Genomic DNA, 18,163 nt, shown 5'->3' on the forward strand with positions numbered 1-18,163 from the left:
ATCCCAAAATAAAAACACCTTGCTGTAAATCATTTAAATACTTTCATTTTTAAAACCACAGGAGCCACAAATCTGTTCATTTAATAATTTATTGCACAATCTTCCCGTTCCACAAATTCTTTGTGAATTCAAACATTTCATTTTTCACACTTGAGTCAAAGTTAAATGTTCTTTTTCATCTTTTCTTCCCAAATCCTCATGACGTTTGTGCCTGAACACACATTTCATCATAATCACATTTTTAAAAACACGTCACAAGTCCAGAAAGTTGACGGTTCGAATTCTCGATAATGTCCTTGTTAGTCTTTACACGCACCGCTCGACCAGAGGGTTTGCGCTTCGATTCCAAGCCGTCGCACATAGTCCTCATAACACTTACAGTTTGACGTCGCAACAGCGTCCCGTTCCATATTAAAAACAATTCCAATCGCAAAACGTCCATCTCGCCATTTCCCCCTCCCCCATCTTTTTTTCCCCCGTGTCGTACTCTTCCAATTGGCCCGTTCGGCGTTCACTGTGTTGCGTCGCCGTTTCAGGAAACCGCGGCGCCATTTTGCGACGTTGCGGCTTCCTTTTCTCCTGGGCCATTACCATCGTTAGCCTCGGAGCCGTTAGCATCATTAGTCTCAGCGCCGTTAGCGTCATTAGCGTCTCACCGGCTCAGTCTGCCCTTCAAACGAACGCGAGCCCCGCCTCTTCCAGGTTGAGAGGTCGCGGGGGGAAAGCGTTGTGGTTGGCTGAACATCTAGGTTTCACGTCGTATTCGTTTTTCCCGACTTTTTGGCTTGCGGCGGCGGCGTTCAGCGGGCGCGCAGCTCCAGGGCGGGCACCCACTGGTTCTGGCAGCGCTGCTCCACACAGAAGCTGCTGATGTCGGACAGAGCCTGGCACTGCAGCGGCTCCACGGGAGGGTTCTGCGGGGGTCAGAGAGGAACACGGGTCAGACTTCGGACAAAACGCCACGAGATGAGGATTTTCTGCGATTAATATGGAACAAAGACGCTCGGCTTGAAAAACCGTGGGTCAAATTAGTGCGACAATCGCGAGTGGAAAAACAAAGATGATTCAGTATTAAAAAGCTAAAATTAGGCCAAACTTGGACCAGAACCTGCAAATAAAGTCCAAATAAAAAAAAAAAAAAAAAAAAAAAAAAAAAAAAAAAAAAAAAAAAAAAAAACGTATTTTACAGACTAAGGCGCATCTAGCGAAACATAACCATGTACCACACAAAACCGCGTCGAGGTCCGCGAGCGCAACTGGAATTAATCCATAAATAAAAGCACTGTAGTTTTTTTAGATAATTTAAAGGCTTTTAAGTGCGGAACATACAGTAACAGTGATTTGACTTATTTCCAGTATTGCTCGTGAACTACAGTGACTTATAAACTACAAAAACAATGTTTATCTCATGAAGGAGTTTTTATTCATGTTTTTACCACTTTTCTGATGTTGAAATTGGCGCATTTTAGGATTAGCACGCGACAAACTAAACCTGGAGAAACTAAAAAAATCTAAGTCCTCTGTCAGAAGTAGTTTGTTCTCGTTCGTAACGGGCAACGGCGCCTCTTACCGTGACGAGGATGCAGTGCAGGTCGCGCGGCTCCTTCCCGTTGCCGTTTGCGTCGCCGGCCTCGTCGTCGAGCAGCTGGCCCAGGCGCCGCAGACCCGACACGCGTACAATGTCGATGTCGTTGTCGCAGCAGAACGCCTGCAGCAGCGTGAAATGGATCTGCAGCGCGATGTCATCCGCGTCCTCCTCGTCCGTCGCCAGGACGCAGAGGACCACGCTGTCGGGGTCGCTGTGGAAACGAGCGGGAACGCGGTCGTTAGCATCAGAGAGAGACCATTGATAACAAGCTTTGACATGCGTTCATTCACATGAAGAGTCTCTTGTTTTCAGACCGGACTTAGACACTTAGAGATTAGAAATGCTTAGAGACGCTGTTTAGACTCGTTTAAGCAACTCTACAGACGCTTAATGTGTCAAAGTCCAAGATGAATGTCAGAAGCGCGACACTAAAACCAAGTGATGAAAAGGTTCAAAAATCTATCCAAAATCAGAATTTGAGCTTGATTTTATTCCAGTTTAATCTAGAAACTAATTAAAACATTTTTAGGAATAGTGGGGCAGAAAATTGGGCTTGAAACGATTCATAAATTATATAAAATAGTTGTGACTGACTAGATTTTAAAAATTACTTTAACAAAAACTGATGATACTAAATGAAAAAAAAGACGATGCAATGTTCCTCAAAAATACTTTTCCTCTAAAACTTTAGATCAGATCAATCTTTATTTAGTGGAGAACGTTTGTAAGACACAAACCGGGACTGGACTGATCGACTGAAAGAACTCTTGGCTGCAGCTCCAAAACAAAGAATCACGTGACGATTGTGTAATGTTACGGTAACGCTATGGTAAGTTATAAATAGCGCGGCTGTGTTTACGTTGGAGCGTGACGTTAGTGCACCGCGAGCCCTTTTCCATCACACAGACATAGTTTCCCCTTTAAAAAAAGGCTCTAAATGTCACGGTTCAGCCCTGAAGCGATGAATCCTGCACCAGAACTAGAGTGACCCATTCAAGAGTCAATTAGCTTAGCGTCGGCAAAGGAAGTTGGCTAGCCCCGTGCTTAGCTCCTTTCAGATGCTAATGCGGCACGTGCTTTTGACTACAACTGCTGCGTATTGAGCCGAAAGTCACATTCATCTGTATAAAGAGGTTAAAATAAACGTCCAACATGTTTCTTAAATGATTTACGGACTTGAAACACGTCAATTAAAAACTACAAATGTGATCCTTACCCTCATGTTTCCACTAAGTGATTTTTAGCCACCTTTTGTCCGTCTTTGGCAAGTATTTGGTAGAAAAACTCTCGTGGCAAAGGTCTAGTCTAGTGCAAGCCCCAGTTTAACTTGTAAAGCATTTCCTTTTATTGGCACTAACTTCTAACCATTTTCCAGCAGCGTTTCCTCCCAAAACAATCTCACACTGTTAAAATCCTAAAAATTAGAAGATTCCAGTAGAGTCATGGCTAAATATAACGCGAGTATTTTAGGATCTGGAGCTAAAAATAGACAGTGGATGACGCGGATTTGACAGTTACGCGCGCGCGGTGCTGGTCCACGTGAGTCAGACATTCAGAGCTTGAACTTGACACACAAAACACAAAAATGACACACAATAACAGCATATGAGAGAAAAGGCGTCTGTACTCACACGTTCATGAGCTTGGCGGACTCGTACACTCCCACCGTGAGACAGTCGCGTGTCTGCGCCGCGACCAGAAGCGACTCCAGAGCAGAACCGACGATCTTCATCCTGAACGAGCACAAAACACCACGACACATGAGAGTTTAGAACGAGCTTCAAGTGTGACGGGGCGGCGCGTGACGTGGAAACGTGCCGAGACGCGCAGCAGAGCCCGGGACGCGCGTGGAAACGTGAGCGGAAAGTGACGGGATCGATCACGCCTCACGCGGTCAGAGATGGGCAAACCGATCAAAGAGACGCACGCGCGGTTTGAAACAACGCGGTCAAACACGTGATTATCCAGTCACAAACGCGTGTTCAATGCGCCGATCTCGCGTCACGTTCGACTTGCCGCGGGGCGTAAACCGGTTGAGAAACACTCAGAGGTGTAACGGAGTAACGGAGTAGCGTCACGCCGCGGCTTCTGCTTCAAACGCGTGACGGTCAGAATGTGCGTGGACATAAACGATGCACTCACTTTTTGTCCGTGACGCTCGCGCCGACGACTTCTTCCAGCGTCATGACGAAAACGAGTAAAATAATCCTCCAAAAACACGTGAAGTTATCCGTGAAAACGAAGTGCAGGAATAATCCAAAGTGCGTGAAGCAAGACGCGGAGGTGAAGAAAAGAACGTGTGAAGAAGAAGTAGACGAGGCCCGCGTGCGTCGTGCGTGAGTTCGGCCGGTTCTGAGCCGGAGACGCGGCTGGAGCTTCTTTATAATCCCGGAGACGCGCGCGTCACACCGGCCTCCGCTCCGGGCCGCGGTGATTGGAGGAGCGCGAGGACGGAGGAGAGCCCCACGTGGGACCGGAGTTTCGGAGAATCCCCCCGCCTTTCTCTCTCTCTCTCTCTCTCTCTCTCTCTCTCACCTCCCTCTCTCTCTCGCTCTCTTCTCTCTTTATCTCTCTCCTCCTTCTCTCTCCCTCTCTCCTCCTCTCAATCTCTCTCTCTTTCTTCTCTCTCTCTCTCTCTCTCTCCTCCTTCTCTCTCTTTCTCTCTCTCTTCTCTCTCTTCCTCTCGCTCCTCTTTCTCTCTCTTCTTTCTCCCCTCTCTCTCTCTCTACACGTGGAATATAATGCAATATTAAACCAGTGGCAAAATGAATAAGCCAAAACAAACCAAAGAAAGAAAGAAACAGGAGAAGTTGTGATTGATGATCATGTCCGACTGATTAAATTTTTTCCTGATAAAGAAATTTTCCATGTTTAGTCCCGACTCTGGCACCAGCAGGAGGCCGGCCATTGATAACAGAACTAATGTGATGGTACTTCCTGGTTCTACTCAGGACTAATGTGATGGTTCTTCCTGGTTCTACTCAGGACTAATGTGATCGTACTTCCTGGTTCTAGTCAGGACCCGAGCAGCAGCGTTCTGGATGTACTGCAGCTGTTTTACGGCTCGTTTGGAGTACCCGTGTACAGTAGTCTAATCCAGGGGTCCCCAACCTTTTTTGCACCACGGACCGGAATAATGTAGGTTTTATTTTCATGGACCGGTGTGCCAGGTTATGTTGCGCTCAGGTTAATTTTCGCGGAAGTGGGTGAGGCTTAGTAGGCTTCCATTCGATTCAGCTCGGAAGGTGCGTTTGTACATTATTAAGTGTTCCATACCAAAAGATCTGAATTGGAATAACATAACGTACAGTTACATGTGTTCTCACTGTTCTTCTGACTGGTGGAAGCTCATCTGATAAATATGGCAAAAATAAGTGTGTAAAAATTACAACTCACCAAAGCGCTGAATCAGTGGGAGCTCTGCGCGTGTTTCTGTGCAAAGAGATGGTCCCATCTAGGAGTGATGGGAGACAATGACCCCTGCAGTGTGTTTAATCCCAGTTCGCTCCGTAATTTTTGTCTTGTTGCAGTCACGGCGCGGGAAGTAGCGCTCAAACTCTTGTAAAAGTAAAAGCAGGTGATCACGTAGCAGTTGCAGAATTCTGGCCCAGGAGACGTGTCCCAGAAGGGGACCCAGGACTGACCCGTGGGGCACTCCACAGGTCAGGGTCATGTGGTCTGAGACACAAAGTACTTCCTGTCTTCCAGATAGGACCTTAACCAGTTTAGAGTAGTGCCAGTGATGCCCACCCAGTCCTCTAGTCTCTGTAAGAGGATCCCATGATGGACAGTGTCAAAAGGAGCACTCAGATCTAATAGAATTAAGACTGAAGCTTTGCCCGTGTCAGTGTTTTTGTCACCTAGACAACAGCAGTTTCAGTGCTGTGATGAAGTCTAAAACCCGAAAAAGAGTTGTTTATTAAGAGGAAATCTGTGAGCTGTTGTAAACAACCTTTTCAAGGACTTTGTCCCAAAATGGCAGATTAGAGATGGGCCGGTAATGACTAAGTACTGCAGCATCATCAGCGCAGACCTTAGAAATCTGGAGGGTATCACATCGAGGCAGCATGTAGATGAACTCAGACTGGTGATGATCTCATGGACAGTTTTGTCAGTTACAGGTACAAAATGAGTCAGCTTTAAGTGTCTAGGTGGTTTTAGGGTTATTTTTTGCATTGTGGGATTTATATCATTTTTAATGCCCTGAACTTTGTCAATAAAGAATAATGCAAACTCATTACACTTGGATTTGGAAATGAGTTCTAACGGCAGCTGAGCTGGAGGGTTTGTTCATCTGTTACTGTGGCAAACAGGATACGCCAGTTTTTACAGCAGCTTCAGATCATTTCAGTAAAAATATCTTTCCCTAGTTAACATAAAATGAGGTTGTACATGTTCAGCTTCTCTTTGTAAATCTCTTTTTGAACCTGGAGCTTTGACTTGCGCCAGTTCCGTTCGGCCCGGTGGCACCCTTTTCTGTGCCCTGACCCAATTGTAATTTTTCCATGGCGCCTTCTGCTCATTTTTAACGATTTTAGCCTTCATAGGGGCAATGGTGTCTAGAACATTCAAAACAATAGCTGTAACTGAGTTCAACAAATCATTTACATTAGAACACGAGACATTTTCAAAGTTTATCATTTACATAAACAGAATAATCAGACAGGAGCATTGACCACATTGACATTTGTAATTATGAGATTTAGAGTGTGCCCTCTGCTGTGGGTGGGGCCACTCTGCTGTGGGTGGGGCCACTCTGCTGTGGAAGGGGCCACTCACATGCTGAGTAAGACAGAAGGGTTCAAGGACAGCATCAAGCTCTTTAGCGTTTCTGTCACAAATATTATCCACATGCACATTGAAACACCTGTAATGACCAAACCATCAAAGTCTGTGCATACGACTGAAACATCTCAGTAAAATCATCAATAAAACGTTCAGTGCTGGGGAGGCTTGTATAAAACAATGAAGAGAATGGATGGAGACTGTTTTAGCTCCATTTTAAAGGATACATACTCAAATTATGAAAACACCCCAAGGGACAACCTGCGGGTAATTATTTCATCTCTAAAGAATGGACTGACCCTGCCCCCCTTTTTGTTTTCTCTTGTTTAGGATTCAACCTTAAAGTTGGGTGGAGCAGATTGTATCAGAACTACATTCCCTGTGTTTTTGTCAAGCCATGTTTTAGTTAAAAACATAAAATCAAGATTATAAGAAGAAATTAAAATATAGCCGCAAGCGGCAATGATCGGCCCTCGCCACGCCACAAGAGGAGGGGGCGCTAACACACCCCAATTGACCTTTTATTACACCTACTGCTGAATCCATGATGCTGTCACATCTTTTCCCCTTTGTTTTACCATTAAAAAAGCAATTTTATTTTGAATTCTTGGCCACACAGAGACCATGACTCTTAGAATACAATTATGACATGGATCTCATTGACTTTTTTGATCGGGATGTCAAAATTGAATTTTGGGTCAAATTTCGTAAAATTTCGCAAAACTAAACATTTTACCCTCCATATAAAATCTGTAGGGGGCGCTGTTGTGCCAAATTAATTAATTTAACTTCAAGTAGTTTTAGGGCAAAGAGTTTAACAACTGATTTTAATTTCACGCAGTTCGGACTTTATCTGCGCAAACGGCAGCAAATTTAAAATTTGGGAAATTTCTGAAATTCTAGCTACAGTTTGCGGCTCTCCTCCTTGAACCGACACCTTAACGGCTTCAAGCCCCTGGTAGGGTCTCCCAAGGCAAACAGGTCCTAGGTGACGGGTCGGACAAAGATCGGTTCAGAAGCCCCCTATAATGACAAAAAGAACAAGGCCATTTACGTCGCCCGAATCGGCGTCACCAGGGCCCCATCCTGGAGCCAGGCCTGGATGGGTGCTCGATGGCGAGCGCCTGGTGGCCGGGTCTTACCCCATGGGGCCCGGCCGGGCACAGCCCGAAGGAGCGACGTGGGGCAGCCCTCCCGTGGGCCGGTGCTGAGAAATCTGGGCGGCAGTCGACGGCAGGGGCCTCGGCGACCAGATCTCCAGACACAGAGACTAACTCTGGGGACATGGAATGTCACCTCGCTGGGAGGGAAAGAGCTTGAGCTTGTGCGGGAGCTTGAGCGATATCAACTAGATATAGTCGGCCTCACCTCCACGCACGGTCGCGTCCCTTCGCCTTCAGGTGGGGGACAGGTCTCTCACTGTTGTGGCGGCCTAAGGGCCGAACAGCAGTGCAGAGTACCTGGCCTTCTTGGAGTCCTTGGGAGGGGTACTGGACAGTGCACGGACCGGGGACTCTGTTGTTATACTGGGGGACTTCAACGCCCACGTGGGCAATGACAGTGACACCTGGAGAGGGGTGATCGGGAAGAACGGCTTCCCCGATCTGAACCAGAGCGGTGTTCAGTTATTGGACTTCTGTGCTAGCCACGGATTGTCCATAACAAACACCATGTTCAAGCACAAGGGTGTCCATCAGTGCACATGGCACGCTAGGCCGGAGGTCAATGATCGACTTTGTTGTCGCGTCATCTGACCTCCGGCCACGTGTCTTGGACACTCGGGTGAAGAGAGGGGCAAAGTTGCCAACCGATCACCACTTGGTGGTGAGTTGCATCCGCTGGCGGAGGAGGAAACCGGACAGACTTGGCAGACCCAAGCGCATTGTGAGGGTCTGTTGGGAACGTCTTGTGGAGCCCTCTGTCAGTAGGGTATTCAACTCGCACCTCCGGGAGAGCTTCTCCCATATCCCGGAGGAGGCTGGGGACCTTGAGTCCGAGTGGACCATGTTCTCCGCCTCCATTGTTGAGGCGGCTGCTCGGAGCTGTGGTCGCAAGGTCTCCGTGCCTGTCGTGGCGGCAACCCCCGAACCCGGTGGTGGACACCGGAAGTAAGGGATGAAGAAGGAGGCCTATCAGGCCACTCTGGCTTGTGGGTCTCCGGAGGTCATCGACAGGTATCGGCAGGCCAAGCGAGCCGCGGCTTGTGCTGTCGCAGAGGCAAAAACCTGGGCCTGGGAGGAGTTCGGGGAGGCCATGGAGGAGGACTATCGGTCGGCCCCAAAGAAATTCTGGCAAACCGTCCAGCGCCTCAGGAGGGGGAAGCAGTGCCTCACCAACGCCGTTTACGGTGTGGGTGGAGACCTGCTGACCTCGACTGGGGATGTCGTCGTACGGTGGAAGGAATACTTTGAGGACCTCCTTAATCCCTCAGTCACGTCTTCCGAAGAGGAAGTAGAGACAGGGGACTCAGAGGCTGGCTCGTCCATCACCCAAGTCACTGAGGTTGTTCGCAAACTCCTCGGTGGCAGGGCTCCGGGGGTGGATGAGATCCGCCCTGAGTACCTAAAGTCTCTGGATGTTGTAGGACTGTCTTGGCTGACACGTCTCTGCAACATCGCGTGGCGGTTGGGGACCGTGCCTCTGGACTGGCAGACCGGGGTGGTGGTCCCTCTGTTCAAGAAGGGGGACTGGAGGGTGTGTTCCAACTACAGAGGGATCACACTCCTCAGCCTCCCCGGTAAGGTCTGTTCCAAGGTACTGGAGAGGAGAATCCGACCAATAGTCGAACCTCGGATTCAGGAGGAGCAGAGCGGTTTTTGTCCTGGTCGTGGAGCACTGGACCAGCTCTATACCCTCCATCGGGTGCTCGAGGGTTCATGGGAGTTTGTCCAACCAGTCCACATGTGCTTTGTGGATCTGGAGAAGGCTTTTGACCGTGTCCCTCGGGGTGTCATTTGGGGGGTGCTCCGGGAGTACGGGGTCCGGGGCCCTTTGCTCAGGGCTGTCCGGTCCCTGTATGACCGGAGCAGGGGCTGTGTTCGCATCACCGGCAGTAAGTCAGACCTGTTCCCAGTGCATGTGGGACCCCGCCAGGGCTGCCCTTTGTCACCGGTTCTGTTCATAGTTTTTATGGACAGAATATCTAGGCGCAGTTAGGGGTCGGAGGGTGTCCGGTTTGGGGACCACAGTATCTCATCTCTGCTGTTTGCAGACGATGTTGTCCTGTTGGCTCCATCAAAACCGGAGAGACCGCAAGAGATGGGGAACGTATTCGTGAGCTACTTGAGTGCTTTATATGGGGATGACGACCGCTTTGCGGAGTGATTTGTTACATAAAGATCTGACATTTAGCACTGCTTTCAGACTAGTTTCAGTGGGACTGGGCCTTATCTTTTCACAGGGAATATGAATCAAATTTCTCAGATTGTGGAGCTTGACTGGCATTTTGTTTTCCCATCTGTGTGATGTGACTACAGAAATAGCACTAGGGGGGGGCTATTTTTACATAGGGCCCCGGGTTGGTTTGATTTTTAATATGACAATAAGTCCCAGCAACGCTGAGACCCAGTGCATCCTATTTATGGGAGAGACCAGGTGAAAGGCGAGGGGGGATGGGTGGTGGGGCTTTTGTTGATGTAGCAGGAGTCGGCTTGTGCAGGGAAGAGTTGATAAGTGTTGACATAACTCTTGATCTTGCTATATTGGACGTGAGTGGAGACATCTTAAGTCCTGATTTGATCAGACGTTCAAGATGGCTGGGAAGGCAACTGGGTGAAGGTGGAGATGAGAAGGAGAATGAGGAATTTTTTGTGGGAGTAGATGTTGCAGGGGGGACCCAGGGCTACTCTGAGGGCAGGAGCGATGTGAGGGATGCTGTCGGGCCTGTCACAGATGGGTCCAAGGCCTTTGATGAGGACCCTATGGGGAATAGCGCTGGCCGCGGTGAACATTGTTTTGGTGCTGTTGCTGATGAGTCCTTCGCTGGAGGCGGTGGAGGTGATTGTGGAGCAACTGGAGCTGAATCCTTTTCTGGTGGTGGTGGAGCAGCTGCTGATGAATGCTTTGGTGGAGGCTGTGGTTGTGGTGCTGTTGATGCTGAAACATTGGCTCGGTCTCTGGCTGATGGAGCAGGAATTCTTCTCTGATTGCTCTCTTCTCTAACTATCTGCTCAGGACCCTGTCCAGGCCCAGTCCAATGCCTCAGAGCGTGGAGCAGGTTCTCTGTCAGCACCCTCACTCCACCTCTGCACCCTCACTCCACCTCTGCATAGGTGGGGGCCATTTCTCTTAAACAGATCCTCTCGTTTCCAGAATAGATAGAAGTTCTCAATGTAGTGTAGTCCTCTAGCTGCACACTCTTTGGACAACCATGTGTTCAGCTGAAGCTAAACTTGTTTATCTTCCTGTCGATGTTTGGAAGAGTTCCACTTATGAATGATGATTTACATTTTAACAAGCATGTCGAATAACTTCAAGAAGTCTATTTTCAAAGCTTCAGTCTGTTCTCGCCGTATGTCCACTGCACCACGTGCACAATCAGCTGTTTAACTCCTCCATGTTTGGCCAAAACATTAGGAAAGAGTTACGTTATCTCAGAAACATCTTAGTCCTGACTGGCACCAGTAGGAGGCCGGTCCATGTTTAGTCCTGACTCTGGCACCAGCAGGAGGCCGGTCCATGTTTTGTCCTGACTCTGGCACCAGCAGGAGGCCGGTCCATGTTTAGCCCTGACTCTGGGCACCAGCAGGAGGCCGGTCTATGTTTAGTCCTGACTCTGGCACCAGCAGGAGGCCGGTCCATGTTTAGTCCTGACTCTGGGCACCAGCAGGAGGCCGGTCCATGTTTAGTCCTGACTCTGGCACCAGCAGGAGGCCGGTCCATGTTTAGTCCTGACTCTGGGCACCAGCAGGAGGCCGGTCCATGTTTAGCCCTGACTCTGGGCACCAGCAGGAGGCCGGTCCATGTTTAGCCCTGACTCTGGGCACCAGCAGGAGGCCGGTCAGTTGCAGCGCGTTAAGTGAACATAAACTCTCGACCTTCAGCTCTGTCTCATGCTCGAATCATCTGAGTTTGACCCGGTAACTCTCTCGTGACGGGGAGGAAGCGCCCAACAGCGCCCCCTGCTGCTGCTGCTGCTGCTGCTGCTGCTGCTGCTCAGACTCTCACTCAGGTGAGAACGACTCTTTCAGAGGAAAGTGAAAGAGTAGAGTTAAGCTGGAGGGACAGTGATCCTGCAGCGACCCCTGGAGGCGAGCAAATGGAAGCACACAATTGACAAACATTGAATAATGTGAAGATCTGCAGAGCTCACAGTTTAGGAGACGCTGAGTTTGTGTGTCACACTCACATTATCTCACGGATTAAATGTGTAGAAACTGGGTCAAATTCACCTCGAAAATATAGTGGAAAATTTGTGGTGAAAGAAAAGAAAAGCTAGATTTATGACATTTATTTGTCACAGTGGAGAAAGTCCCTGATTCTCTTAAACCTGTCGTAGTGTTGGAGTTCCTTTGTTCCCCCGTTGAGCTGGCCATAAGGGTCAGCTCACAACTTAGGGCCCTTCACTTAATTAAGCGTTCACAAAGTTTCACGTCTCCCCCTGTTGGTGTGGCCTGAATAAGGTCAAGCTATCTGCTGTCATATGTACTATTTCCTCTGTATGTGCTTGCAGGGGAGTTCCAGGATCCCCCCAAATCCAATCCCCCAAACCCGCTCAGGTGCTGCTTTACAAACATTGTGTATTAGGAGTTTTTTCTTCTAATAAGGCTATGTGTGTAATAATAAAGAATCTAAATGATTCTAAACCTTCCCCCTGCAGGGCACTTCTTCTTTCATCAACCTGAAAATTGTAGAAACATAAAAATGCAGAGTTTAACATTGTATGGTGTAAATATCGTGGACCTAATCTGATATTTACACTCTCAAGTCTTCTTCCTCTTTGTCGTAGTCTTCATTCACCGCGAGTGGAATCACTTCTTGATTTGATAGGAAAGGCGCCTTCTGCCTATTTTTCATTTTTTATTTTAGCATTTGTTGTGGAATTTCTGCAAACAATTTCCAAGAAATAATGAAATTGAACAGTTTGTCTTTCTCAAAAGATGGATCTTTATTTACTCGTGCACAGTAAATAATCACTTTCCCTAACATCGCTATCGGTCCCTCATCCTACAGAACAATGACAATACACATCCTTTTAAAGGCGTTGGCACAAACTGACACGTACTGTAATGGAAAAAATGTCATGTCATTCTATTTATGCTGTTATTGTGTGCGGATAATATACGAATATGGATTACTGATAAATGTGAATATAAGAATATGTTTTACTGATAAATGTAGTCCGGCATACTCTGTATCGTGGAGTCATGCGTCAGGACGTTAATTGTGTGTCAAGTCACCACCGATTGAGGGTCAGGTCACCTCTGAATGAGATGGCTCGAATCTTTGAATCCGAGATGGTTGTTCTATCTCTTTTGGAGCTGATTTGATTGTGATGATGTGCGGACGTGTCAATTTGTGTCACTGCCTTTAAAGATGTGTATTGTCATTGTTCTGTAGGTTAGGGACAGATACCTTTGTTAGGGTGGTTATTTACCGTGCACGAGTAAATAAACCTCCACCTTTTGAGAAAGAGGTGGAGGTTTATTTATTTGTTTCATCTTTTCTTGGTGATTGTTTGCAGAAATTCCATAACAGTGCGCACATCATCACAATCAAATCAGTTCCAAAAGAGAACAACCATCACGGATGCAAAGATTCGTGCTATCTCATTTTGGAGGTGACCTGACCCTCAATCCATGTCCTGACACAGGACTGACATGATACAGAGGCGCTGGACCATCTTTATCAGGAACTCATATTCTCATACTATCTGCACAAAATAACAGCATAGATAGAATGACATGATATTTTACCATCACACCTTCATAGGGGCAATGGTGTCCAGAACATTCAAAACACTAGATGTAACAAAGTTCAACAAATCATTTACATTAGAACATGAGACATTTTTAAAGTTTATGATTTCCATAAACAGTGGACCTGTGCAATCATTTATGTGTCTCCTGTGAACAGCTGCAGGACCAGCCTCTGAACAACTGCAGGACCAGCCGGTGGTTTGGGAAAAATAGACATGTCAAAGAAGACACAGAAATGATCAGACAGAGCAGCATCGACCACATTGACATTTGAAATATTTACCAATATTTGTAATTATGAGATCTAGAGTGTGCCCTCTGCTGTGGGTGGGGCCACTCTGCTGTGGGTGGTGCCACTCGCATGCTGAGTAAAGCTACGTACAGACCGCAGACGCCTAATCGCGCCCGACGCAGAATTTGAGCGCGTGTACATTTGAAAGGTTTACACTCCGGACGCGCGCTCTCGACGCCCCGGCCACTGTACACAGGCGCGCGTACGGCGCACTCGAGCTCTCTGCGCACATGCGCAGTAGAGGTGTTGTCGCATGAGCAGTGTCGGTGTTGCCTTTCATTCTGTAAAATGGCGGATATCGAGAGCGTTGTTTTCACGTTTTTGGTTTTCAAAACCCTCACACTGAGGCGCCGGGCTTGTTTCTGTCTCTGTATTCCACCGTGAATACATCGTACAGCTCTTTTCTCCCACACACGGCCACAATCAGTCTTTCGACTGCCATTGTTGACGAGCAAGGAAAAAGTGGCGCTTCTTGGGGAATTTCACGGGGAATACCGGAAATGCGAGGGGAAATACGTACGTACGTACGTCACTGGAGCGTCAGCTCTGATTGGCTGCTGCGGCGGCTGCTACGCTTCAGCTGCAGAGACCTCAACATATCTGAACGCCGCATCGGCCGGCTCATACGCGCGCTCAAAGCGTCGAGAGCGTAAGAAAACGCACCAATCGCGCCGCAAAAACGAAGAAATCGCGCTGCGGATAACGCACTACATGCTCGACGCACGTTTACTATAGACTTTGAATGTAAACTGGACGCTTCGGCCGCGGCGGTGTGGAAGCCCCTTAAGGCCCCTTTTCAAGGACAGCATCAAGCTCTTTACCATTTCTTTCTGTAGCGGGTCTATCTTTAAAAATACGCGAAGTCGAATTCCAAGTGCTCAGGTGGATTTATTGTAACAAACTCCAAAGTGCAAAAGAGCAAAAATATTTAGTGAGGAAGAATGTCCAAAAAACGAAAAATACATATATTTATAGCGTTCAAACGTGGAGTTCATCTTTAACTCACGTCGACCTTTAACTATCCCAGACTCTCTGTACCCCTGTTACCTTCTCTGTAGCCGGTGACAGGTTCTCTGCTCCCGTTACCTTCTCTGTGGCCGGTGAGACTCTCTCTGCTCCCGTTACCTTCTCTGTGGCCGGTGACAGACTCTCTCTGCACCCGTAACCTTCACTGTGGCCAGTGACAGACACACCCCCAGCCAAGAGCGGCTCTCCTTTATCCCTCACTTGCCCCACTGAGCAAAATATATGGATAATTAAATCCCAAAATAAATTTGCAACAAACTTGTGTGGCATTTTCTCACAAAGTAAGACATCATTAATTACATATGAATGCAATAGAAATGCATAAAATGGTGGTTACATAACAGGTGTCACATGGTAAGCACCACGGCGTGAACAGCGCCCATTTAATCTACCAGGAAGTACTGGCTCAGTTTTGGTCTAACTTGTCGCATCGGGAGAGCGAGGCTGTAAGACAAAGTGCAAAAGTGTGCATTCTTGGCGAATTAATGTTGGAGGAGTGCGGGAAAGATGTCAATGATGAGTGTGGTGCATCCGGTGCGAATGAATGAAACAGCGGGGAATGAACGAGTGTGTGTTGGTCTGTGTGGCCCGTTCATGCCTGCGCGGTTGTTCAGCAAACAAACAGCGACTACAATTAGAGATGGACTGGCTTCGTCATACTGTCACAAACATGATCAACATGCACATTGAAATCACCTGTAATGATCAAACCATCCAAATCTGTGCATACGTCTGAAAGCATCTCAGTAAAATCATCAATAAAACGTTGGCAGTGCTGGGGAGGACTGTATAAAACAATGAAGAGAATGGATGGAGACTGTTTTAGCTCATTTTTAAAAGACACACTCAAATGATGAGAACACCCCAAGGGACAACCTGTGGGTAATTATTTAATCATTAAAGATTTGCCTTTTTGTTTTTCGTGTTTTGGATTCAAACATAAAGTTGGGTGGAGCAGATTCTATTAGAACTACATTCCCTGTGTTGTGGTCAAACCATGTTTCAGTTAAAAACATAAAATCAAGAAAAAAATGATTTGATTAGATAAGGATCTGAAATTTAGCACAGCAAGTTTCAGACTAGTTTCAGTGGGACTGGGCCTTATCTTTTCACAGGGAATATGAATCTAATTTCTCAGATTGGGCAGCCTGACTCGCATTTTGTTTTCCCATCTGTGTGATGTGACAACAGAAATAGCACTAGGGGGGGCTATTTTTGCACAGGCCCCTGGGTTGGTTGGATTTTTAATATGACAATAAGTCCCGGCAACGCTGAGTGCATCCTGGAGGCCGGTCCATTTTTAGTCCTAACTCTGACACCAGCAGGAGGCCGGTCCATGTTTAGTACTGACTCTGGCACAAGCATGGGGCTTGGTCTCGTGCTCGAATCATCTGAGTTTGACCCGGAGACTCTCTCGTGACGGGGAGGAAGCTTCAGCTGCTCCACTTCTGCCTTTTACTGTTTGTGAGTGAAAACTTTGTGACAAAGTTTTACATCAAATCAACAGTAATTAATCTAAATATTGATGAGTTTCCAAAGTTACAGCAGCAACACAAAACAGGGACGTCAAGATTATCCAATCCATAATCGGGATTATTCAGGTCACGTGACTGTTTCAGAAGCTAAATTAAGCGGTTTTAATTTATTCTAGGCTAAAAAATACATCTAAAAAAAAGTAATGTTTTTTGACACATTTACTTTATTCAGACAGTTCAGTTTCATGAAGCCGCTCACTATTAGTAACATGTGTCTCAGAGGGAAGTTTGGACAAATGACAGATGAGCCAGTGGACATCACAACAGCGCCCCCTGCTGCTGCTGCTTCTGCTGCTGCTGCTGCTGCTGCTGCTGCTCAGACTCTCACTCAGGTGTGAACGACTCTTTCAGAGGAAAGGGAAAGAGTTGAGTCAGTCTGCAGCAGGGCATCGCACACAGAGGACACAGACCTGTGAGTCTTGTAACTTTTGTTGAAGGGGGTGTCTACAGAGCAGCGGCGCGGGGCCGAAACTGCCATGTTATTTTGTGCCGCGGCTCCTGAAACTGCTGCGCGATTTGACCGCGCCGTTTTAGACCGTGCCGGGTTAAGGTTAGGGTTAAGGTTAAGGTTAAGGTTAAGGTTAAGGTTAAGGTTAAGGTTAAGGTTAGGTCAGGGCAGGGTTAGGTTTAAGGTTAGCCATGAGGCTATATGGCAGTGCCGCGGTTCCTGAAACTGCTGGGCCATTTGACCGCACCGCGGCTCTGCAGCCACGGCCTTTGTTGAAATGGAGCCGATCTCTGCAGTGGAGGACTTCCTGACCTGTCCTGTGTGTCTGGAGACCTTTAAAGAGCCAGTGTCTCTGGGCTGTAACCACAGCTTCTGCTCCAGCTGTTGCACCACCACTGGGACAAGAACAAGACCAAGAAGTGCCCGTGTGTCGCAGGAAATCCTCTAAAGACCTTCCATATGTGAACTTTGCTCTGAAACAAGTCTTTCCTTTTCAAAGAAGGAGCCGGCTCCAGCAGGAGAGAGGGAGAAGTTCTGCAGCTCACACCCAGAGCAGAGCCCTCTGTTCTGCCTGGCCGAGTCTCGCCCTCTGTGTCCTGTGTGTGAGTTCTCTCTTCACTATGGACATAAGGTGGTGTCTGTGGACTCAGAGGAGAGAGCAGGCCTCAGCCTTACAGCGACAGTATGAGGAAATAAACCTTCACGCGCAGACACAGGTGAAGGAATGTGAGCAACAGATCAGGGCGGAGTTTGAGCGGCTGCACCGGTTCCTCCAGCAGAGCTGGGACCAAGACTCCTGATAAACCAGGCCAAAGTCCTGGGCAACATGGGCTTCAAGGCCTGGGACACTACAGTCCGGTCCTTCTGGACCCAAACACTGCAAACAGATGGTTCTATCTGTCTGAGGATCTGAGGGGAGTGAGACGTGGAGACACTAAACATCAACAGGCCCCTTTAAATCCAGAGAGATTCACTAAATATGCAGGTGTCCTGGGCTGTGAGGGCTTCAGCTCCGGCTCACACCAGTGGGACGTGGAGGTCGGGGATCATCCGGGATGGACCATTGGTGTGACCAAAGAGTCTGTCGACAGGAAGAGAGTGATAGATGCTGATCCAGAAAATTGATTCTGGTGTTTAGGTCTTGACGATGGAGAATACATTGATGGTTTTGGGAAAATCCTGAATCTAAAGCGAAGCTCTCAGAAGATCAGAGTCCGACTGGATTATGACAAAGGGAAACTGTCTTTCTCTGACGCTGAGGACATGTCTCTGATCTGCTCTCATGAAGATTCACAGTGAAAATGTTCCCGTATTTCTCTCTTGGTGAAGCTGGAGACGCTAAAACCAGACAATAAAATATGTTCCACTGAAGAACTTTAAGACTCTTTATCCAAACTTTTATCATTATTCTCCTATTTACTGGTTTAAACCATTCAGTTTTGTGTCATATATAAATGATTTTGTACATTCTTTATAAAGATCAAACCGAGCTTTAGTCGTTTCTCATGTATTTACATTTGACATGATATTGCAGTAACTTCTGTATGAAGCATTTTAAACACAAGGTTTCTT

The 18,163-nt window shown here is 47.5% G+C and overlaps 1 protein-coding gene and 1 pseudogene across 1 annotated transcript; one reads left to right on the forward strand and one right to left on the reverse strand.

Annotated features, from left to right (window-relative positions):
* Positions 1-785: 785 nt before the first annotated feature.
* Positions 786-3,925, reverse strand: gadd45ba (growth arrest and DNA-damage-inducible, beta a). The gene is made up of 4 exons (XM_072437954.1): positions 3,731-3,925; positions 3,220-3,321; positions 1,571-1,799; positions 786-914 (listed from the first exon to the last, which is right to left on the reverse strand). Exons 1-4 carry the CDS (start codon positions 3,772-3,774, stop codon positions 801-803), a joined length of 489 nt encoding a protein of 162 aa, XP_072294055.1. The 5' UTR covers positions 3,775-3,925; the 3' UTR covers positions 786-800.
* A 12,534-nt stretch (positions 3,926-16,459) lies between these two features.
* Positions 16,460-17,946, forward strand: LOC140354035 (zinc-binding protein A33-like; annotated as a pseudogene).
* The last annotated feature ends 217 nt before the right edge of the window (positions 17,947-18,163 follow it).

Source organism: Eucyclogobius newberryi, unplaced genomic scaffold (genome assembly GCF_026437365.1).
Source record: "Eucyclogobius newberryi isolate DKJ021-1_F unplaced genomic scaffold, fEucNew1.0.hap1 SCAF_9, whole genome shotgun sequence".
NCBI classification, from domain to species: domain Eukaryota; kingdom Metazoa; phylum Chordata; class Actinopteri; order Gobiiformes; family Gobiidae; genus Eucyclogobius; species Eucyclogobius newberryi.

What these genes read in the sequence shown, in the direction of transcription:
- gadd45ba (XM_072437954.1), bottom strand. Translation starts at nt 3,774, where the DNA reads ATGACGCTGGAAGAAGTCGTCGGCGCGAGCGTCACGGACAAAAA. An exon ending in TCCGCCAAGCTCATGAACGT is followed by an intron (nt 1,800 to 3,219) that starts GTGAGTACAGAC and finishes TCGTTTCCACAG; the next exon opens with CGACCCCGACAGCGTGGTCC. An exon ending in TGCACTGCATCCTCGTCACG is followed by an intron (nt 915 to 1,570) that starts GTAAGAGGCGCC and finishes TGACCCCCGCAG; the next exon opens with AACCCTCCCGTGGAGCCGCT.